Below are 24,416 nucleotides of genomic sequence, written 5' to 3' on the forward strand. Positions count from 1 at the left end.
GGGCGGCCGCGGCGGCCGGGCTGCGGGCGCTGCTGAGCGCCTGCTCGCTCAGCCTCAGCCCGCTCTTCAGCATCGCCTGTGCCTTCTTCTTCCTCACCTGCTTCCTGAGGCGCGCGCAGCGGGGCCCGGGCCGAGGAGCCGCTGGCTCCTGGTGGCTGCTGGCGCTGCCCGTCTGCTGCTACCTGGGCGACTTGGCGGCGTGGCACGGGTGGTCTTGGCTGCGCGGGGAGCCGGCGGCGGCGGCCGGTCGCCTGTGCCTGGTGCTGGGCTGCGTGGGGCTGCTGACGCTCGGCCCCCGCGTCCGCCCGCGCCACGGCGTCCTTGTGCTGCTCTTCGCCGGCCTGGTGTGGTGGGTGTCGTTCTCCGGCCTCGGGGCGCTGCCGCCCGCGCTCAGGCCTCTGCTGTCGTGCCTGGTCGGGGGCGCGGGATGCCTGCTGGCCCTGGCCCTGGACCACTTCTTCCACGTCCGGGGAGCCTCTCCACCGCCGCGCTCGGCGGGCGCCGCGGAAGAGAAAGTGCCCGTGATCAGACCCCGGAGGAGGTCGAGCTGCGTGTCGCTGGGAGAAAGCGCCGCGGGTTACTATGGCAGTGGCAAGATGTTCAGGAGACCGTCGTTGCCCTGCATTTCCCGGGAACAGGTAGGGATGGGGGGCGAGCCGGGGCTACCGGGAGGGGGAGCGCGGGGGGACGGGAGAAGCGCGCTGGCTCTCTCGGTGGAAAGCAGGCGACAGAAACCGCTGCCCCCAGTAAGGGGGTCCTGGGGGAGCCGAGGCCGGGGGCTTTTTATCAGGGAGAGGAGCTTTTTATCAGCCCTCCGCAGGTGGAGGGGGAGTTTTCCAGGCCGAGGTACTGCCTTGAGGTTTCCAAGGCGGACTGCTGCCGCTTCGGACGTGGCTAGGCTCCTGCACATGGCATTTTGGTGCCGTTGGTCTGCTTGCTATCGCAGTGAGGCTGCCTGCCAGAGGTGACTAGCAGCCTTCAGGAGTGGAGTGTGTGCAGACTTGTCACAGTGCGGGGCTGGTCAGGAATGGTGATGACCGAGAGGACAGATGAGTGTTTCCTTAGTTAAAAGAACAGAAGAGTGATCTTGTGATTGAGACTTGACTTAGATGAATAGGCAGCAGGACACAGTAATGCAATTTTGAAATTGCAGACTAACTCACGGACTTGTGTATTTCTTGCATAATTAGGAGAGGTTTTAGCAATTTAACCTTTAAACTTAGTAATGTGTGGAAAGATGCCCGAGACATTTCCTCCCCAACCCCATAGGCTGGCTTTCTTTCTTTCTTTCTTTCTTTCTTTCTTTCTTTCTTTCTTTCTTTCTTTCTTTCTTTCTTTCTGAATTGAAATCATCACGAGGGAATGAACTTGTATCTCTATAGCGTTGGGGAATGCACATAGGACACCAAGAGTATAGCCACTCTGTATAGAACACTTACCTAGTGCCAATACTTTCCCTTCATTGTTTCGGATCTTTCCAAGGACTGCCTTTGGTTGTGTGACATTAACGTTAGTTTAGACAGGCGTGTTTTCAGAGGGACGGAAGAAGCAGGGCCACAGAAGGGGCAGCCTTAGGGTCTGATGAGATTTCGCACTTCTGAGAGGCACCCGTAGGAGCTGTCTGGAGGAATGTGTATTCTTAGCTGTCAGATTTTGCTGAGTAGTGATATTTTTCACACTGGGACCCAGTAGACGGGAAACAAACGTGTCTTGTTCTTTACACGTTTGAGGCACTGTTCTCTCTGTCTTGTGTTCTCTTCAAAATAATCTATGAGCCACTACATTGATTTTATGGCCTGCTGAACACTGATCTATGTATAGTATGTAGTGATTTCATTTGACATTTTTCTGTTGCTCCTTGCTTTTTTTCCCCTTTGATACAGAGTCTTGCTGTGTATTCTTGACCGGCTCTCCCACGAGGGCCTTGAACTGGAGGACCCTCCAGCCTCTCCTACTATTGAATGTACTACTTTGCTTGGCTTTGAGCTCTCTTTGCTCTGTTATTATTTGGCCAGATGCTAGGAAAACAAACCAGTTACACCTTTTGTTGTCTATGTTTACTATCAGCAATAATAGACAATATGTAGACAAATGTTTATCAAGTGAAAACTTGTTAGAAGACTAGCTGTCTTTCTGATGGTGTCAGCAATTTTCATAGATTGGAATACATTTGATTTTTATGTGACTAGATTGCATTTTTAACTTTTGAAAAGCTCGTTAGCATAGTTTCACCACTTTTGTAGGGAAATTTTAGGAAAACACAGTTTAAATATTTTGGTTGTAAATTGTTGGTAAGTTATGAGCTGTTAGGTCTGTTCTTTTGTAAATTGAAAAATTCTAGTCTTCTTTTCCTAGTCTGGTTTTCTTGCTATCAAAGCAACTTCTCCCCCCCGCCCCTTTAAGAGCGGTATTATTCCAGATAATATCACTTATTTATTTGTATTAGAAGAAAATACAGTTTGTGTTTGTAAAGACAACGTATTTTCTTAGAGTAGAAAACCCTTACCCAGGTTCTGGTCTTTAGTACAAACATTTTGAGCAACTTAAAGTATATGCTAATAGTTGAGAGGCTTATCTTTGGGTACTTACTGTTTAGTACTTTGAGTAATACTATTTGGGCATTTCGAGATAAGGGTATTTTTAGTCTTGCAAAGATTACAAGAATCTTTATGCTGTTGTTGAAGTTTAACAGAGGTATATTTATCTGTGCTTTTCAGTGTTTTATGATGGAAAGTTAAGACATCAATACTTTTATGGAAGTCGAAGATCAAGTGGTTTTCTAATTGCTCAAGTGTTGTATATGATGATTGTAAAAATATTTTTCTGGTTTCAGAAAGTGACAAATAAGAATTTAGGTGAAACTTGATGCAAGAGAAAATGATCTAGATTCACAGGCAGAGCTTCAAGAATCAAATCTTGGCCTTCCTGTTTAAATTTGGAGACATCAGTGAACCTCTCTGTGTCTGTATACCAGTAGATGAATTCTATAATATTTTCTAATTCTAAATTAATTTCAGTCAGTGGTTTCATGCTTTCAGTAGTATATAAATAAAAGTATATGGAGTCACAGATGAATAATTTTTAAAAGTTTTATTTTAATATTGAAGATTGTTACTGCTGTATATTTTTCAAGGTATGATTGGGGAAAATGAACAAAACTGTATTTTTTAGAGAGAAACTTTCTTTTAAAAAGTGAATTCTTTATCTTTCAAAATTGCTTTGAACGAGGCCTCACGGTTAGAGAAGAGGACTCATGGCTTTTTACTTTTCAGAAATTCTTGTTTCTACTAATTTCTGATGAGGGATGTTTTACTAATGAGCATATGTTTAGTGATGGCTCTTCTTTCTTTGAAACGATAAAGATGTTCCTTAATGATATGTGCAGGGATGAAAATGTATGGGGAAGAGGCAGGAACGAAGGGTGGCCCTTGTCCCTTTGAACTGCCCAAAGGATGACACAAACAACGGTGAGAAGCCATTGCATTCACAGGGTCAGCAGATGGAACTGTAGACTATAAAGTCATTTCGGCTCTCTTTGCTCATGCGTCACCTCGTTTTATGCCATTGTGCTATTTTGCACAACTTTCATAGTTTTAGAAAGAATGTTTTCTGTTAATTATTTATATTCTAAAAAAGTAAATTCCCGTGATAAAATTGTTGAAATATTTTCTAGAATTTAAATGTCTTAATTAACATCTTTGAAAACACTTGAAAATGCAAAGCAACATAAATGTTTTTATTTACATGAGATAGAGTTAGAGTAATATTTGACTTTTTGAATGCTATATTAGTTAAGATGCTGAAAATAATGGCATGACTAAAATATTTATATTATATTCATATTCTTAAAATATAGTGTATAAGTCAATTCTTAGTTAAGGTCCTCTTTTAGAAACATGCTCAGGAATTTAACATGAAAATCTAATTATTGCTGACTGTAGTCTCTGGAGGGTTAATAGAAGCAATAAATTTACAGTATGCCAAGAGTAGGCTGAAACTAAGAGGAAGTTTTAAAAAGCCAGTTGCCTATATGATAGCTATGACAGGCCTTGAACTATATTTCTGTTCCATTTCAGTGATATATTTTAGAGTGTGGTGGTCAGCTTTGCAGCACTGTCATTGAATGTGTGATTTTTTTTTTTAAATGTGAGGTTTGGAAAAATGAAAGTTAGTGTGTAAGATATTTTTCTATACCTAAAATGCCAAGTGCTTTCTAAATGGTTAGGTAAATATTTAAAGATCCTGTGGCCTTAATGCTCATAAATATTCTTTAAAGTGCTAATTTTATTTGAAAAAAGTGTGCATATGTAATGTGAAAACTTAAAAAAAAGATTTTAAAGATTATTTAATGTCCTCAATAATTTGCAAGGCATAACCCACTCTGAAGGCGTAAGTCACAAACAATCCCACAGCAGTTTGGAATTATGATTAATAAGGTGGTATTTATTTAATGGGGAAAAAACTTACAGATCACCGTCCCAGACAACAGCCCTCTGCGCAATCAGGAAGGAGTCTAGTCGCTGGAAGCGGAGCAGGAAGTAAGAGAGAGTGAGGAGGGAAGACACTGCTTTTTTAAAGAGAGAGACCACGCCCCAATGGGCTAGTATCTCAGTGGCTATTGGCTGGAGGAGTGGAAGGACCTCCCGCTACACCACTCTCAGTTTCTTTAATAATATTGTAAAAGTTTAGAAGTTTATTCTATAGCCTCAGTGAGCCTTTTAGTTTGTGCTCTCATTTGTTAGTAACAACAGCCTACATAACAGTTTTCTCCTCTTGTTTCAGTTGGGTGTGTGCTGCCACTAGGTCTCTTTCAAGAATAGAGATTTGGCTAGGTTCCTCATCCTCTTAAAAAAAAATCTCAATGGCTTTTTATTATACACAAGCTAAAGTTCATGACGTTGACCATTGCTTGCAAGGACCTTCATAACCTGCTTTAGATTATTATTATGAATTTATTACTCATTTTTATTTTAGGATTTGTGGATTTTTATTTTAGGATTTGTGGATCACCACCCCAGTGTTCATATTAGTTCTAGCTATTGGAAGCTTGCTTATTATTAATGAGCTTGTGGTAGACTTTTTTCCTTTTTATCTTTCCTAATAGTTGAGCCCTCCTTTAGGATTAAGATATTTGGACAGATAGTACCTAATACACAAGTGGAGAATAAATCTGTACTGTTGCAGAACTGACCATATCTAAGAATACAAGTTGATTGTGTGGTAGAATATTTTTAATTATATTGGATAGTAACATTTCTGTAACATGTTTTTATACACTGAGTGAAAAGCACCCACAAGTAAAGCTGTGAAGTTTATTTTCGTTGTCCTTAGGCTGACTTCTCCAGTGATGGGGCTCATCTCTTGTTCTCTTTCCCTTTTTCCTTTTCTTTACCAGGTCAGCCTATTTCGCTAGCACACTCTCCAGGCTTTCTGTGTCCCCTTTAAAGAAGAGAGACTTTCCATATGCTGAAAAGCTTACTTGAGCGTAAATGTTTGTGTAGATGATACTGGAGAAATTTAGAGTTTAATTGAAATCTCATTACAAAGAAGGGAAAGAAATCGAACCTCAGAAGAATGAGAAGATTGACTCCAGTTTATGATTTAAGATACTGTGAGAGTGAGGTCTAGAGCCTAGATATTGACATCTAGTCCACCTATACTTTCCACAAAGAGCCCATGTGCCTGCCTGCAGCCGTAGTGTTCTAAAGCTGTTTCTGGTTTCCCAGGTATTTTCAGTTATGTGATAAAGAGCAATGTCCTTAGTTACAGGAAATCGGGAGAAATAATGGAGAGACAGGGGAGGAGATTCAGGAGGGTTTCTTGAAAACCAGAGTCCATAATAATCATCCTGAAGATGAACTTTACATGCTATGTACCTGACTTGTCAGTGTGTGGCTAGTCTCAAACTTCAGTGCCGTCCCGGCCAGCCTGATAATGAATCTCAGAGCGGAAAGTGGAGAGAGGGTAGGGAACAGGAGCTGACAGAGGCCTGCTGGACCAGGGTGCCTGCATAGCTTAGCAAAACTATGGGGAGCTGGATTCCGTCTGTGGGTACTTCTTGACAGTTTATAGCCTTGAGCTGCTATTCACTGTGTTATTTACAAGCATACCAAGGGTTACAAAGGTGTTTGTTTGAAGCCTGTTATTCTTACAGACCTACCAAAAGTCAGAAAGCATATCTCCCAGTGTTTTTGTTTTCTTCTGCAGCCTAGAACTCAGCACTCAATTTTCTAGGAGGTATTCTGTCTTTATAGGTTTTTTTCTTTCTTGATCACCTACAATATATGTTTTTTTTTTTGTTGTTGTTGTTGTTTTTTTTTGAGACAGGGTTTCTCCGTAGCTTTTGGTTCCTGTCCTGGAACTAGCTCTTGTAGTCCAGGCTGGCCTCGAACTCACAGAGATCCACCTGCCTCTGCCTCCCGAGTGCTGGGATTAAAGGTGTGCGCCACCACCGCCCGGCTTACAATATATGTTTGACTAGTTGTTCATGACATGCGTTTCATTTTAAATGTCTTTAATTATAATTGAAATTTTAAGTGAGAAAGAACTCTATATACCTTTATATTTTACATAATTTAGAGGAAATAAACAGGTAACATGGTCACTGCTTGCTTCCCTTTAAAGCCCTTTCTTCCTCATCTTCATTCATCACATCCTTCTCTCTCAGGCATTATCTCCACTCTGTTTACTTCCTTGCTTATCTTGTAACCGTCTATGAATGTGTACTTAAATAATATCTGTAATCTTGCTTGCTCTTTAACTTTATATAAAATAGAAATATAGTGCATACATCCATCTATAACTTTACGTTTTGCTTGACAATTTCTAAGATAGATTTATGTTGAAGTGGATAGTTGTAGTTTATTTTTCAGTGTTGCTATTATTTCATTGCCAGAACATAGTAAATTTACTTACCCTTTTTATTACTTGTAGACCCTTGGGTATTTTTCAGTTTTTTTCTTTTGCTATTAGGAAAATTCTTGTTATTATCTCCTGTTAGAAGTGTGTGTGTAGAAGTAGAATTGTTAGGTTGCAAGATGTGTTCATATTCAGCTTTAATGTCTATAAGCAGAGTAAATAGTACTCTAAAGATGTCTGTGTTCTAATTCCTTGAGTTTGTATGTTACCTTATATACATAGTGGAGGGACTTTACAGTTGAGATCAAGTTAAGGATTTTGAAATGGGGAGATGATCTAGGATTATCTGGTGAGCTTGGTGTCACACAGGTCCTTTAAAAGGCAAATGTAGGCAGACTTTTCTTTCCTGCCTGCTAGTTCCCAAATAACCAACACAAAGGCTCAATATTAATAAATAATAAGTGCTCAGCCAATAGCTCAGGCTTGTTACTACCTAACTCTTAACATTTTAATTAGTTCATATTTCTTATCTGTTCTTTGTCACATTACTTGGTACCTTTTCTCAGTACAGCGTGCCCATCTTGCTTCTCTCTGTGTCTGCTCACAGACCTGACTCTACCCTTCTTACTCCCAGCATTCTCAGTTTGACTCTCCTGCCTAACCTTATCCTATTCAGTTTATTAAACCAATCAGAGTAACACATATTCACAGTGCACAGAAGGAGAAGAGAGAAGCAAGAGGGCAGAGAAGGCAGTGGGGCAGTGGGATTGGGGCTGGAGTAAGGCATTGTTAGGCTTCAGTTAGTCTGCTAGTGTTTGAACTCTGCTGGTTCTGTTGTTATAAGGATCATGAGCCAAGGAAAGCTAGCCAGGAAAGAAGCTGGGAAAGGCAAAGGGCAGATTTCTTCAGAAAGTAGCGATTCCCTGCCAACCCCTCCACTTAGGTCAGTGAGACCTGTGTCAGTCAGATTCTGTCCTGTAGAGCTGTGATACATCTGCCTCATTTGTGTCTTTAAGTTTGTTTCATTACTGATGTACTAGATTGCTAGAGCTGTAGCAAGAAAATACTACAAGCTGGCGACTTGAAGACTTTAAATAGCCTTACATTTCTGGAGGCTAGAAGATCAAGATCAAGGTGCCCCCAGGCTTGGTTCCTTCTGAAGACTTCTGTAACGTTTTTATGACTTGTAAATATCTTTGGATATGCCAAAGATTCTAAAATGGCAAGTACAAAGTATTTCAAGGAGGTCACACAGTAATAATAGAAGATATATAAAGAATTACAATTTGATGTGGCAATTTATGTAATAAAGGTATGAAGTAGGTATCACAAGACATGCAAGAGACAGCCAACCTTATATACAAGTTAGAAAGCCTTCAAGAAGTATACAACAACTGAATTTAAATTTTAAAGGAAGTTTCTTGATGTAATGAAAATAAAAACAAATTAAAATTTTTACCTTTTGTGTTTTTACAAGGAAGTTTAAAAAAATCTCTTGTTACGTGATCTTTTGAAATCAACCTAGATTCTGAAAAGTTGCTAATCAGTACTAACAATCAAAACAGATATTAAGTTCTCCACCAGAAATAATAATATTAATAGTAAAAAATAATTCAGGAAAATTTTACCTAAGTTTAGAAAAGAGATTTTTATAATATGAATGATTGTGAAGTGCTTACCACTCCTGTGAACTAAGTACTGGGCCCTGTTGTACAGCTGGAAACTGAAGTGATTAATTTTCCCCAATCACTTAACCTTGTATGTAGAAAATACTATAAGGTGCTAAGTACAATTTCTGGTGTAGAACATGTAGCACAGATAATAAAAACCCAGAGACAGATACTGGGTTCAACTGGAAGATCAGAAAAGCAAAGCAACTAGGCCACCAGAGAGCTCTTACCTCTGAGAAATCCTCAGACTGAAAGAGAACGAGTTCCTATCTCATCCTGGTTTATATTCCTATTTCTGGCATCAGAGGTGTAGGCCACCACCACCTGGATCTGTTTCTGCATTGACCTTGTGTAGCCCAGGGTGTCTTTGAACTCAGAGATCCATCTTGCCTCTGCTCCCAAATCCTGGGATTAAATGTGTGTGACACCACTGCCTGGCCTCCAGTGGCTTAGTTTTACCTTCTGCTCTTCAGGCAAGCTTCATTTATAAAACATAAGTAAAATATCACGATAAGAACATGCATCTGAGAAATATCCCAGTTCAGGGGGCAGTCCAGATAGCTCAGTCAGCAGTGTTGAGGGGACTGGAAAGATAGTTCAGTCAGTAAAGTTCTTGCTGTACAAACCCAAGTTTGATATCCAGAACCCATTTAAAGAGCCTGATTGTGGACGTGCATGTTTACAATACCATTGCTACAGAGGTGGAGACAGGAGGATCCGTAGGGTCTTCTGCCTATCTCGTCTGATTGATGAGCTCCAGGGTAATGGAATATCATATAATAAAGGAAGTGGATGGTGTTTTTGAAGATGGCACTAGAGGTTGTCCTGTGGCCTTAAAAGCACACACACACACACATACCCCTGTAAATATAAACAAGCACACATTAAAAAACTCCCCATTGACACAAACTAGAAGTCAAACATTTAAAAATATCTTCTGTAAAAATCTGCAAAACTGCAGTTGTTGAATTGGAATGATAAGAAAATATTAAAACTGGATGTATAGCTCAGTTGTAGAGCAGTTGCCTTGTATATTTGAGCCCCTGGGTTTGCTCTCCAGCCCTACCAAAAGCAAAACAAAAACCTTAAGACTTAAGACACCCCCAAATAATCAAAGTGGAAGCCTGTGAGGTTATCAGACATTGAAGTCAACGCTCACTTGAAGAGTTTCTCCCATCTTCAAAGACCTTAGATATTTACTTCTGTCCTACATAATGTGTTAGAATACAAAGCCTAGGCCTGTTGAAAGGAAGGGAACCAGTAGATAGCCTTACATAAAGCTACTTCCTTTAAAAGTGCTGCTTGTTCTATGGTAAAGGTACATTAATTAAATATGGCCTTCAAGATTGGATTCCTAGTTTGACTTTGGCATAAGGGAGGCAAGAAGGGTTAAATAAATCTCCCCTGAAGATACTTAGATATTATCACTATTATTACAAGAGGGCTTCAATGTGTGTATATGTGTACAAACATATGTATTAATTTGATGGAGGAAGGTCATTGGTTAATTATAATAAAGAAACTGCTTGGCCCTCATAGGTTAAAACATAGGTGGGAGGAGTAAACAGAACAGAATGCTGGGAAGAAGAGGAAGTGAGCTCAGACGCCATGAAGCAAGCTGCCAGGTCAGACATGCTGAATCTTTCCTGGTAAGACTGATGCTACACAGATTATTAGAGATGGGTTGGTCGGGATATGAGAATTAGCCTGTAATGGCTAGAGTTAATGGGCCAAGCAGTGTTTAAAAGAATACAATTTGTCTGTTGTTATTTCAGGGCATAAGCTAGCAGGCAGCCGGGGTGCTGGGGACGCAGCCCTGCCGCTCCTATTACTACATTAATTTTTAAACCTAACTTGAGGTCGAATTTTATAATCAGTTTATGTGCACAGTTTGTTCACAGTAAGTACATTTATGTATTGTGTGGGCATTAACCACCATTTATATATAGAATGACTTACCTTTCTAAACTGAGCAGTATTCTATATCTGCTAAACTAATAACTCTTCATTCTGCCCCTTCAAGCCTCCAGCCACCAAACATGTCTCTGATTTGACTACTTTAGGAACTTCATATAAATTGTCAAATAATAGTTGTCCTTTTGTTACTGGTTTATTTCACTGACACATGATTTCAGGGTATATATGTTGCAGCATATCTTAGAATTTTCTCCCTTTATGTGACTAAATAATATTCTAAGTGTATGTCACATTTTTTTTTTTAAATCTGTTCATTTGGTTGCTTCCACCTTTTAGCACTTGTGAATAATACGATGTTGTAAGCGTGAATGGTTGAATTTCTGCCATCAGTTCTTTAGGGCATATTCCTGGAAGTAGAACTGTTGAATTCTGTCTACTGTACTACAAGCGGCTGCCTTATTTTATATTATTTTCCTGTGTTACTTATTTATATTATTACTTAAAAAATTTATTCTTTGAATTATAGCCAGGTAGCTAGAATAAGAATAGGTTATCTCATGGGGGTCATGATCCGAGTAACAGGAATGTTAGAGGAAGACCGAAGATGCTTTCATGAATACAGAGGCCTCAAATTGACAGGAACCAAACAAAATCTTTTTAAAAATTTGTTTTTATTTTATGTGCTTTGGAATTTTGCCTGTATATATGTCTGTGTGAGGGTGTCAGATCTCCCGGAACTGGAGTTACTATGGGTTGTGAGCTATCGTGGTGCTGGGAGCTGCACCTGGGTCCTCTGGAAGAGCAGACAGTGTTCTTAACTTATGAGTCATTTCTCCAGCCCCTGACAAAATCTTGATATAACCTCCTAACTACAATAGTCTATTACTTTATTCTCCAAGTTTATGAAAATTGAAGCTTATGGGATGTGTTTGATTTCTTTTTCCTCCTTTCTCATTGTATTTCCTGATAAACTATTCATGACTTTCTCCCAACAATACAGTATAAATGTCATCTTTCTTAGAGCTGGGCGGTGGTGGCTCACGCCTTTAATCCCAGCACTCGGGAGACAGAGGCAGGTGGGTCTCTGTGAGTTCGAGGCCAGCCTGGTCTACAAGAGCAAGTTCCAGGACAGGAACCAAAAAGCTACGGAGAAACCCTGTCTCGAAAATTCAAAAAAAAAAAAGTGTCATCTTTCTTTTGCTTGTTTTTTGAGATAGAATCCGGTAGTCTAGCTGGCCTTCAACTTGGTGTTTAGTCAAGGATCATCTTGAATTTCCGGTCCTCTTGCCTCTACCCACTGAGTGCTGGAATTATAGGAAGGCCTATCTTTCTGTGTTTAACAATTTTATGCTTGGAAAATATTAGGCATGTAAAATGCCTAGTTTTGTTCTATACAACTTTTTGCTCTAATAGAGTTAAAAATTTTGAAAAATAGGAAATAAAGTACAGTGAGATAACTTGAGGTAGTTGAATACCAAGATGCACATAGAAAGTGGAACATAGTAGTGGAAAGAGAGACACTAAGGCCTGGACTTGAGGAGGTACAGGTGTGTTGCTTTCGAGTGGGGCTGTCAGGGAAAGCCCCTCTGAAGAGGTGGTGTTTTAACCAGCACATGAATATTGGTCAGGAACTGTTATCCTGGGAGGAAGCACTTAACTAGGCAGAAGACTAGCAAGGTAAAGGCCCCATGGTGGGAAATAGCTTGGCATGTTTTGGGGTTAGGAAGACAATTGAGTGGTAGAAGTGGTAAGAATGGGTCTCAAAATGCCTTGTAGACCATGTTAGTGTTTGCATTTCATTATAATTGGTTCCTAATGAGAAGTCACGAGACAATTTTATGGTATTTATATTTTAGAAAGGCTATCCTGGCTTTCTTATGGGCTGTTGGTAGAGTAGCTATAGAGGAAGTGGAAAGATAAGAGGCTGTTGCAGTTGTCAAGGAGAAATAACAGTGACTTAAACTATCTCAGGTAATTTTTCCTATCTCTGTTTACTGATACTTAGATAGAATATTCTTTTAAAATAGTTTGTAGTGTTTATAAATATTGTCAAAATATCTTTACCTAGTATTTTAGTTAGGTACGCAACTGCTGTCATTAGATTTGTGGTTTCTTAAGCTTAGGGAACAAGTCTTATCCTTCTTCATCATATATTACTATTAGCATTTCAGGTAGCACAAGTTACTAATTTGATGTTTGCACTGGTTAGTTTTTATTGTCAACTAGGCAAAATCTGGGAATGGGGAACTTCAAGCAAGGGATCACTCAAATCAGATTGCCTCTTGGCCATATCTGGGGAAATTACCTTGATTATTGATTGATGTGGGAGAGCCTAGTCAACTATGAACAGTGCCACCCTGGGCAGGTGGACTTGAGACTGCCTAAGAAAGTTAGCAAAGCTCCAGAAAGCAGTTCTCCATAGGTTTTGCTCTGGATTCTTGCCCTGACTTCTCAGGACTGTTACTTGGAAGTATAAGATGAAATAAACACTTTCCTCCTCAAGTGGCTTTTGGTTATGGTGTTTATGACAGCAACAGAAAGCAAATTTGAACAGCATTTAATAAACTCCTACTAAATAAATTCATAGAAGTTACTGTTACCTGAACAGAGGACTTTCTCCAGTTAGTACAGATGATATAAATCAGTAGCTACAGTGACCTAAATTTGATATGGAATAAACCACACTTTATCATACTTTATATAGAGAATCGATACACACAGTATATAGCTAAGAAAAACCTACTAATAGCAAGCAAACCAGTTTTTGTAAGAGATGAAACAAATCAGAAAGATTTAGAAAAATGAAACCCAGAGATTGTTTCATTGCTCTGTTGTTATTCAGGCTGGCCTGGTGTAGCAAGAGCCAAACATACAGTGACTCAGATATGGTGGATGCCTGTTTCTCATGTGGCAGGTCACACATTAAAGGTGTAAGTTCTTTCATGAGTTCTGGCCTTCTGATGTTTTGTTATCTTTAGGGTCTTATCTTCAAAGACTGCTAGCACTGTAAAGAAAATGATGTTAGTGATTCATACAATTTATTTAGGTCCTATAATTAATTTGAAACTCTTGAAATAGTGGTTAGTTTTGAACTTGTAGAAGAATTTTTCACTAAAATAATTTGAGATATTCAAAATTTTAAGTGCTAAGAAAATATGTACGGGATGCCCCCAAACCCAGAAGTAGGTGGACAGCACAGATTGGAGTTATTGGGTTATTAAATTAAGAAAAAAAAGTGTAGAGAGAGCCCGCCCTTTGGGGGCGGGATGGCCTCGGGCAAATGTCTATAAATTGGGGTGCACAGACGCTGGTAACCCCTTCTTCCTGTTTCCTGTTTCTGGGCATCGCGGGAACTTCGGTTGCATGAGTGTGTTTTTTATATTAAAGTGGCGTTATCTTATACCAATTGGCCTGTATTAATTCTATCCGCCTTCAAAAAAGAGATTGAGTTGGTAGTACATGGAGGAGGAAGTGCACATATGGGAGGAGTTAGGGATGATAGTTGGTGGTGAATATGATCAAAATACATGGTACGGAATTCTCAAAGGATTAATAAAAATACTTATTACATAGAGGATCTAGTCTTTTCCAGTGGTGACTAAAACAGGAGGGTTAAAATGGAATGATCTTTATACCTAATTAAAGATGTAAAAATGACACTATCTGCTTAACTTAATTTTGTTAAAATATGTCGTGCCTCTATTAAAATGATTTTTAGAGTGGGGACAGGGGATGGCTCAATGCAATTTTGGACACAGGTTCTGTGACTGGGGCCTATGCCTTAAAACAGCTGACCCTGCCTTAAAAAGGTAGAAAGTGAGAACCTTCCTGAATGTTTTCCTGTGACATGTAGACCTGTGTGCTTACATACTCATATACAGTAAGTATGTAGTTAAAAATTAAAAATCCCCAAATGTAAGCTTATTATTTAGTTATATTGATGTTTTGTAATATGATACTTTTATTAAATCCACCCGAAATATCTCCCAGACATTCTTTTTGCTAATAGGTATGTAAATGAATAGGTGGGGCTGAACAGTGATGTTTGGTAGATTAAGAGGATTAAAGTGCATTTTAATTTGTGTTTTCAATTTGTGATGCGTTTACTGGAGAATAACTTCATTGCACATCAAAATGTATCTGTACCCAGAAACAGCAGAAGAATATCCAAGACTAGATAGAAGTTCTTGAAGGAACTTTCCAACTTGGTCTATAAATTGAACTATGATGATATTAAGGAGCTATGAAAAAGGCTCTGGAATTCCACTTTGTCTACTTTAATTTGTTTAACAAGCATTATTTTGCCTCTTCTTTCATTGGTCAGATAGATTTACAATTCAGTTTATTAATATTCAGTTGATTAGTATTTAATCTTAAATTTTGATTCAGAAGGTAAAATCTACACTAATTAGAAGTACTACTCAGCATTTTCTCAAATTGGCCTTTATTAGACAATACAAAACATGTAATTTTTTACTACATATAGTTTAGTATATTAATAAAAATTGATAGGGAACATTTTCCCCCAAATCTACACTCAGAACTTTATCTTTGTGCTGGTAACTGTAAAGTATATGTTTTCATTTTTTATATTGAAATTGTGGTGTTTCTAGTAAAGAAATTATAATTTTCACTTTTGCTTGTTTTTAACCATAGGGAAAACATGAGTGTTTTCAAGAAATTAGATATTTTAAAACTTGTAATTGCTTTTTATGTCTCAAACAATCCATTGATACTTTATATATGAACTCTTCAGGAAATCAGAGTTGCATGTTTTTAGGCTTATAGAAAAATGGACACTGAATCCTAGCAACTGAAAGCAAATAGAAATACGTCCCTACCTGTGTCTAAGTGCTGACACGTCTGTCAGTAGTTTGTCTTGTTTACTTGGGAACTCTTGTTCAGTTGTATCTTTACAATGACATCTTTCAGTGGAGCATGGCTGCATGACTGAATATGTACTCTGTATTGTCTGAGTATGTTCTGTATACAAACTAAGATAATGTGTACAGGCCCATTTATTGCTACTTGGTATTGATGTTTAATTCTGTTTATTTTTGTTACCAAGAACATATTACTGTTCCTCTTTGCTAGTTAACAATAGGGTATTGATTTCTTCTAGTATGGCATCTTTGTGTAGGGCAATCAGTATGATTCTGGATAAATTACTAAACTAGATCCACGGGGCTGATAGGCTACCTGACTTTAAGAAGTTTTAAGATTTTAGGGGTGTAATAATTTGGGTTTGGCTTGATTAAGGCCTACAATTCAATTGTGCCTCTTTTTTAACGATTATTAATATTAACTACTCATTTAAACTTCACATTGAACATTAAACTGAAGTTGAAAGTATTGTAAATATTATGGGTTTTTTTTGTATCACTATTAATAAAAACCCAGAGACAGATACTGGGTTCAACCTGACGAAGATCAGAAAAGCAAACAGCCAGCCACTGGCTCTATCTCAGTATTAAATGGCGATCCTGCCTCCAGGAATCTCAGAATGAGACTGTGTTTGAGAGATGTCTCCTCCGGTTTTACATTCCTCTCTAGAGCTGGGATTAAAGGCATGCACCACTATCTCCTGTTTTCTATGGCAAACTAGTGTGGCTACTGGGATTAAAGGTGTATATCTCCACTCTCTAGTCTGTAAGGCTGACCAGTGTGTTTGTTGTTTTAATCTCTGATCTTCAGGCATGCTTTATTTATTAAAATACAAATGAAATATCACTACAGTTTTTATTGTTTATATTTCTTGTCTGAAGAAAGATGCTTAAAAGAAATCCCATACTAGCTCAGAATTGAGAACAATAGAGGGTTATATATTTATGGGTAGACTCACAAATCAATATCCTCTGCTGGAACGGAGAACAGCAATCAAATCCCGCAGCCAGAAAAGAGGCCTGACGCACACTTTACACCAGCATAAATAGTATAAGAGGCCACACCCAAGTGGGCAGGTAACCTGAAGGCTACTGGCTGTAGGAATTCCTTCAGCCCTTGTCTAGGTAGAAAAGGCCAATAAGGTGTTGGAAATAGTGAGGCAAGAGATATGCCTACTTATTCAGTATGTTTTATTGGCAGCTGTGTGTCCGAAGGGTTTTGGCCTTGGAATTCATGTAGAATGCAAACTTCTTTTTCTATCAGGTTGATAATACAGTTACTAGATCCTAAAAGGGAAGATTGTTTGTTTTGAAAGTCACAATTGACATTTAATCATGGGTGAGATTAAAATTTTCAAAAAGTATTTTAATACTGTTATTAATTTGCATTCTTTATGGCATGTAGCATTGGAGTGATGTTTAGGCAGTTTGGGAATTCAGGAAAGGGGAAGTTGAGTTTGGGGTATACATTTCTTTTAGGTGGCATAGATTTATGCTTTTCTCCTGCTATTTCTGAGTATACACACAGCTTGCCTTGCCATGGAATATATCACAACAAAGCCACCATAAGTTGAAAATATAAGTTGAAATGCACTATAATCAGCATAACCTACCAAACATCAAAGCTCACCATTATCAAGCCTTGTTAAATATGCCTAGAATACTACATTAGCCCACAGTCGGGTACAGCGATCCAACTATAAAGCCTATTTTAAGATAAATTATTGGGTGTCTTATGTAATTGATGGATATTGTACTGAAGGTGAAAAATACTGGCTGTATGAATTCAGGAGACACAGCTGGGCATTTGGTAGGCAAGTATCCCAAAACTGCTAATAATTTTATACACAATAGAGCAGTGATTGTTTATATTTGTGATTCTGATGTTTGGGAGTTCTAGTTGACTACTGCTGTCCTATGTTGTGTAAGCTTACCTTACAGGACTGTATGTCACCGGCCTGAGTAAAGGTAAAAATTCAGAATTCAAAAGTATGATTTCTCTTGAATTCATTATCATTTCATACCATTAAAAAGTTGATTATTATATGTTCAACCTTTGTGATTTTATAGTATTTTTATAGAGTGACATCTGGAGACATTCGTGTACCCATTTTGCTGACTCATAGCTAGGATGCAGTGATGAAGGCCATATGTCTAGAGTGGTGAAACTTTTGTCTTCTGCCTGGCACTAGAAGAATGTGGTAGAAGCTAAGACTGAAATAAATAGAGCTAGAAGCTAGTCTGGGAAAACCTTTTTGGTTTGATACTGTACAAATGAAGGAAACAATTGAGTTTCTTTAAATTTGATAACAGCATGATATAACCAGCAACAGTTTGAGAATCACAGACTGTATTTTCTAAAATGAAAATAACTCAGTTTTTGAAAAATTGTAAATTTTTTTCATATAAAAATCTGTGATATTCTTACCATATACTCACAAAAGATATGTAATAAAATTCAATAAAATGTAGAAGCAATAAATAGTAGAAGTGTTTTGAGGGGATTATTGATAAAAAAATTCTTTTTATGCATTTTTGTGATACTGTGACTCTTTTTCTCAGTGTAAATTGGTTTTATACTTGTAATTAATTTTGATTTGTATTCTTTCTCTTGAAGAGATCTCTATGAATTATGCCCAATTCCAACAAACTGAGAAGCACAAAATCTTAGTTTATAATGAGTCTCTGTCCCATCAGCCAGCTCCCAAATAATGAATTATTGATTAATTATTAATTATGAAAGCTTGACCTTTAGCTTAGGCTTATTTTTCAATTAGCTCTTATAATTTAAATTAAGCTATATTTTTATTAACCCATATTTTTAAATTAATCTACATTCTACCATGTGGCTCTGTCCCATTTTGTGTGTCTAACTTGTTCTGCCTCTGGCTGGTGTCCCTCGTGCACCTAGATTCATTCTGAGTTTCCTCTGGCTGCCCAGAAGCCCTACCTATCTCTCCTGCTTAGCCATTGGCCATTTTAGCTCTGTATTAAAGCAGTTAGAAGGTGCCTTAGGTAGAAATACATCTTTACAATATAAACGAATATTCCACAACAGTAGTTTACAACAAAAGTGGTTCAAACAAAAGCTGTATGAGTATCTGTTATAGCTGTAGTTATTACTGTCTGCCCAGATGAAAACAACCAAATGTCCATAAACTAAAGAATAAATAATAGCATTATAAATTTATGCCACAGAATATAGAGAATTAAAACTAGTGATACAATGTTTATAAATTTTATAGGCATCATTTTCAGAAAATAATGGATCTAAAAGATGACAAACCACACAGTTCAAAATCAGAAAGTGGAAACAATAGAAATTAGAACAGTATCAACAATAATGATTCACAGAGTGAATGAAAATTTCTTCTGAAATGTTAGAAATAGGTATTTCCAGACTGAGGTGGTGACTGTCAAGTATACGCCCATGAACTATTCATGAATCATATATCTAAATAAATGTCTTATAATATGTGTGGATGCTCCAACGTGAAAAAAAATATCTCCAATTTGGAGAAAGAAAACAGAAGCTTCAGTCTATAATTTGGAGTATGCATGGTAAGGTGATTATTTAAAGAGGGGTAAATCATCCTCTTCTTTGTTCATACAAGGCATACACAAAATAATGCAGAGTAAAGCCATGCCCCAAACGGAGGCCATTAACATTTATTTAGAGTTGTTAGTAAATTGAGAACTCTGTCAATATGATGTAGACACAACCTTACAAAATTTTATTTAAACTATGCAGTAAAACTATAGTCAGGCGTTAGTAAATATTAGAGACTAGAAAACCGAGGTAAGTAGATGGTGCTTTAATTAAATTTTAAGTGATTTTTATCTTAGTAAACACATTTTTGTTTGCAGAAAACATTTTTCTAAATACACTGATCAGAAGCAATATTTGTATATCCTATCTCGCATTCACTACCTTTCTAAAATACCACTTTCTACACCACTCTGTTATCTTACTGTCTCTTATTTTCCTTTTTAAAAAATATTAGGTGATAGCACATATGTGTGTGTTTATATATATGCTTATTGCTTATTTTCTATCTCCTCACTAGAATTTGAGTTCTACAGTAAGGGCAGGCTTTGGTGAGGTTGCTCATGACTATCTCCATGACCTAGACCTATGCCTGACAAATAATGAACAATTCCCAACACCCTCAATTCTGTACCTTTTCCATACAGCTACAAAACTAAGAAAAAATAATCTTATATCATGTCTTTTATATTATTTGACTTAAAAACCCAATCAACAAAAGCATGATATATGTATGTATTTTTAAACTTCAAATAATTTCAAAAATTTGGAAACTTAGTTTTAATGTGGTTTTACAGTAATGCAGCTAATAGACTCCATTGTTTCATGAAATGGGTCCTTAATTTTAACTCTATATATACACATTTGAAATTATGTAACAGCCCGAGCAACAAGATGGATCAGATATTTATACTGCAAATTCCAAATCAATATATTTTGTGTGTGGGGAGATATTATTTGTTTGTTTTAGTGCTGGAAATTGATCTCCAAATCTACATATGAGGAAAAATACCCTGTAAACATGTAATTCAAGAAGTTAGGAGGAAACAGTGCACTGACAGAGACAAAGTTTTGTTTTAATAGTAATTGTGGTAGCTAGGGAAGACAGTGGGATTTGAGGACTAGGAGTTGCTGATGACCTTCAATAGTGGATATAGATATGGGAGCAAGAGATGATGGCTATGCACTTTTTAAGGAAAGTAGCAGTAGACTCCAAGAACAGTGAAGTCCAGTGATGTCTTTTGTGTGTGTATATTTCAAAGATAGTTAGGTGGACATCCAAATATGGTAAAGAAAACAAAAGATCCCAGTAGCACAGCAGAAAAAAAAATAACCACATTGGTTAAAGTAGAAATATTAGCCAAAACATGGAAGCAAAAAAAATGGGATCAAGATGTAGGGGCAGACAAGACAGGCATAGCACTGAGGAGTGGTATTCAGTGACTGGTTTAGTCATCACTGTAGGTGGAAGTGTCTGTCCTGCAACAGAAACTTAATAGTAATTATAAATGGTTGGCCAATATCTCAGGCTTGTTACTACCTAGCCCATATTTCTTATCTATGCTTTGCTATGTGGCTTGGTACCTTTTCTTAGTATGGCATATCCATCTTGCTTCTCTTGCACTGGCTCAAGACTCTTGACTCTTCCCTTCTTCTTCCCAGTGTTCTTATTCTGGTTCTCCCACCTAACCTTATCCTGTCAGCTGTTGGTCAGTCAGCTTCTTTATTAAACCAATCACAGTGGCAAGTCCTCACAATATACAGGGATTATTCCATAGCACATCACTGTGTCATGATTGTACTATTTTTGTGTGTATGTGTATATATAGTACTACTTGTAATATACTCTGTATAATATTTGATTTGTTTGTATTATTTTTGCTTTCAAGACATTCTTCTTTGAATTTTTACATTTACTTACGTATTTCTCTGTCTCAGTACCCCTGAGTGTATGGAGGTCAGAGATCAATGTTTTGTGTCTTCCTCAGTCACTTTTTCATCTATATATTTATTTTTATTAACCAGTTTTCTTCTTTGACAATTTCACACATTTATACAATGCAATACAGTTAGTCTACCTCTGCCTTTTGTTTCCCTCCCACTCCACTTCTTTCTTACAAATCTTTTCCCCATACTCATTTCTTAATTTTCTTTGTTTTGTGGTTCAGTTTAACTTAGGTTTGTGTGACTCTCGGTTTAGAACTGTCTGGTATGGCCTAGCATGCTCACTAATAAGTGTAGAGTAGAATGCTATGCCTCCCCATCTCCTGCAATCTGCCAGTTGCCATTAAATCAGCAGCAATAAGGCCCGGTCCATAGCCAGTTGTTAAAATTGTCTAACTTGTGCAGGCTTTTGTCAGTGTGCTCCACCTTACGTTTTTGATAGAGTCTCTCACTGAACCTGGAGCTCACCTATTCTGCCAGGGTGGCTGGGCAGCAAACCCCAGGGATCCTCCTGTCCGCTTTGTCAGTTCTGGGATTGTGGCCTACTATACTAATATTTATTTGTTTGTTTGTCTGTTTATTTTTTTTTGTGGGTACTGGGGATCTAAACTCTTCATGGTTGTGTGGCAGGCAGTTACCAGTTGAGTCATCTCTTGCCCCCTCTGCTATTTTAGTTTTTGTCGCTACAATGGCTTACAAGCTTACCAGCAGTGAATAAGGATTCTTTTATTTATTTTCTTGATGATTGCCATTATCTCTGGGACAAGATAGAGTCAGAGAATAGTTTTAATTTGCATTTCTCTGACGCACTTTTTTAAATTTCAATTTTATAGCAATTTTAAAGAAAAAAGTTAAAGGATTTACACTTGCCAGAATGAAGATATGCCACAGACCAGTAAAAGACAGTCCAACAGAGGCTTTATACAAAGGGTACAAAAGGAGTGTAAAGACCTAATATTAACACATTCAAGACACACAAAACAACTTAAATCAGAAAATATTTCAAGAGGAATATTCAAATGGAAAACGACTTTACATAAAATGTACTCAAGCATTACTAACATCATAGACACACAAATTAGAGAAATAAGGAGACACAACCACACCCCATACAGAACACATAAACACTTTGCTCAAAGTGTCTATGGATGTAAAGTAAATGGTGCACTCACCTGTCTTCATTGGATTAGCCAATTGATATGACTACAGAAAATTGCAGTTCATCATGTACCTGCCTTTTGACTCTGTAAATGCCATGGTATGTTTATAGCTTTTTTTTTTCTTTTACTTACTGGTTTACTGTTTCCTTTGTTGGCATTTGCTTTTTTGTTATCATATAACAAATGTTTCATAAATTTTATATTTCACTAGTTTGTACATAGAAATGCGATGGGTAAGCCATGAATTTGTATCAAAAACTTTACTAAATGAACTTATTCTTTATAGCTTTTTATTTGTAGAGTTTCTTGGGTTTTTTATGTATTCATGTTGTCTCTTAGTGTGTCTTATCCCATCTTACTACTTTCTTATAATTTTGTCACCTGTTTTCTTGGTTAGAACCTATAGTTTAATGTTACCTGGAAGCAATGTTATTGAATAACCCACTATTCACCTTAACAGGGGAAAATATTCTGTTTTACCATTGAGATTGGTGCAAGCTGTAAGTGATTTATGTGTTACTATTGTTGATACTAGATGCCTTTGATCAGATAAGGGACGTTTTCTTCCATCTTAGGGTACTGACAGTTGTTTTTTAAATAAAGGAATAGTGAATGTTGAGTCTTTTAGTGCTTTTTCCTGTGTTGATAGAGATAATCCTATGACTTCTCTCCTCTATTTTGTTAATGTGATGAGTTACTTTATTTTTGAATCTTGGATCAAATGTTTGTTTCAAGAGTAAATTCTAGTAGGTTATGTTTTTTATATATTGTTATTTCTTACATTTTATTCTCATTTTTATTTTTTTATCTATGCTCATAATAGATTCTGGCTTGTAGTTTTTTTTTGTTTTTTTTTTTTTTTTTTTTTCTTTTTTCGAAACAGGGTTTCTCTGTGGCTTTGGAGCCTGTCCTGGAACTAGCTCTGTAGACCAGGCTGGTCTCGAACTCACAGAGATCCACCTGGCTCTGCCTCCCGAGTGCTGGGATTAAAGGCGTGCGCCACCATCGCCCGGCTAAGGCCTGTAGTTTTTTTATGTCCAAGTCAGTACTGGTATTTTGATCATGCTGGTCTTATACAGTGATTTAAGTAGTGTGCCCCTCACTCACTGTGCGTTGCTATGCACAAGACTGATTGCTGCTACTTTAAATTTTTATCATTTTTCCATTTTAACATTGATGCAATAGTTATCAAAATCGTCCATAGTTTTCTTCTTTACATTTAAGCTTAGAGAGTTTGAGAGCCACTAGACACAGGCCTCCAATCCTAGCACTAGAGACACTGAGATAGGAGGCTATCAGATCTGAAGCCACCTTGGCTTACATAGGGAGACTGTTGCAAAACCAAACCAAATCAGACTCTAATTCTGCTTTACTTTAAAGCCAGTGTTTCCTAGTGCAGGAGGAAGAAACTGACTGGCTAGATGAGTCTTACGAAATATCAGAAGTTTTCTTTTGAATACTTAACAGGCATCTCTGGAAACTGAGCCAGGCTAAGTCTTTTTTTTTTTTTTTTTTTTTATGGCTTAGCTGAACTTTGTGATTCTTCGGGGTCTGTTGAATAAAAAGTCCACACATTCCAAGACTGAACAAATCGACTTTATTTTTATTTTTGTGCAAGAAACAAATAGTTACTTGAAATTTACTGGGATTCTCTCCCACCATTGGAATCCACATAGTCCTGGCCACATTGCCTTTGTAGAGGTTCAGACATTTCCAAACTTGACTCTTTCTGGTATATGTATATGATAGGATAAAGGAATCAGTTCATCCTGCACTGATAAGCCCATGGGTAAGGGAAGAAGCTCCCTACAATGGAAAGTGAAGCCAGATTCCATCACCAGGGCACCTTTCTTTAAAAAACAAGTTGCAGCTGTGCTTCCTATGGAAGCATCTTTTCCTTTAGTTAAGTGACACAAATCATTTGAAAAGCTGTTCCTTGTTTGTTGATTACTTTTAAAAAATCTAGTTTTCAGCACCTTCACATATGTGCAGGCAAAACACCAATGCATATAAAATAAAAATAAATAAATTAAAAAAAATCTAGTTTTCAGCCAGTTGAATACTAATGAATTATTCAATAGTTACTTGAAGGTTTTTCTTTAGATTGTATTAGAAATGCTTGGCTCTTGTATGACTTTCCACCAGGTCTTAATGCTATTCAGTTACTACAGTTTACACTGTGCCAGTGATACGATCTTATTTGCTTCCTACGAAAGCCTCACTAAGGTTGCCTCCTATCCAGTTAACTCTAGTAGGAAGTCTGTCTCTCCCTGTAATAGCTCCTCATTTTTAAAACATAAAGTCTTGTTTAGGGAAACCCTTGAGAATGATATTAACAAAGATGACACTTTTGAATTTAAAAAGTTCTTTATTAAAATCTTAGACTCTGAACTAGTGAAAGAGATAATTTGTTTTCTAGAGTTTTTAATATTGCTGT

At 37.6% G+C, this 24,416-nt stretch overlaps 1 protein-coding gene across 1 annotated transcript in view; it reads left to right on the forward strand.

The window, feature by feature from the left end:
* Nucleotides 1-24,416, forward strand: part of Pde3b (phosphodiesterase 3B) — a 125,537-nt gene that overhangs the window by 690 nt on the left and 100,431 nt on the right. The window contains exon 2 of the mRNA XM_026781406.1: nucleotides 1-638. This exon is cut by the window's left edge and continues 14 nt beyond it. Coding sequence (XP_026637207.1) covers nucleotides 1-638 — 638 coding nt within the window. The remainder of the gene's footprint in view (nucleotides 639-24,416) is intronic.

Source organism: Microtus ochrogaster, chromosome 8 (assembly GCF_000317375.1).
Source record: "Microtus ochrogaster isolate Prairie Vole_2 chromosome 8, MicOch1.0, whole genome shotgun sequence".
Taxonomy (NCBI): Eukaryota; Metazoa; Chordata; class Mammalia; order Rodentia; family Cricetidae; genus Microtus; species Microtus ochrogaster.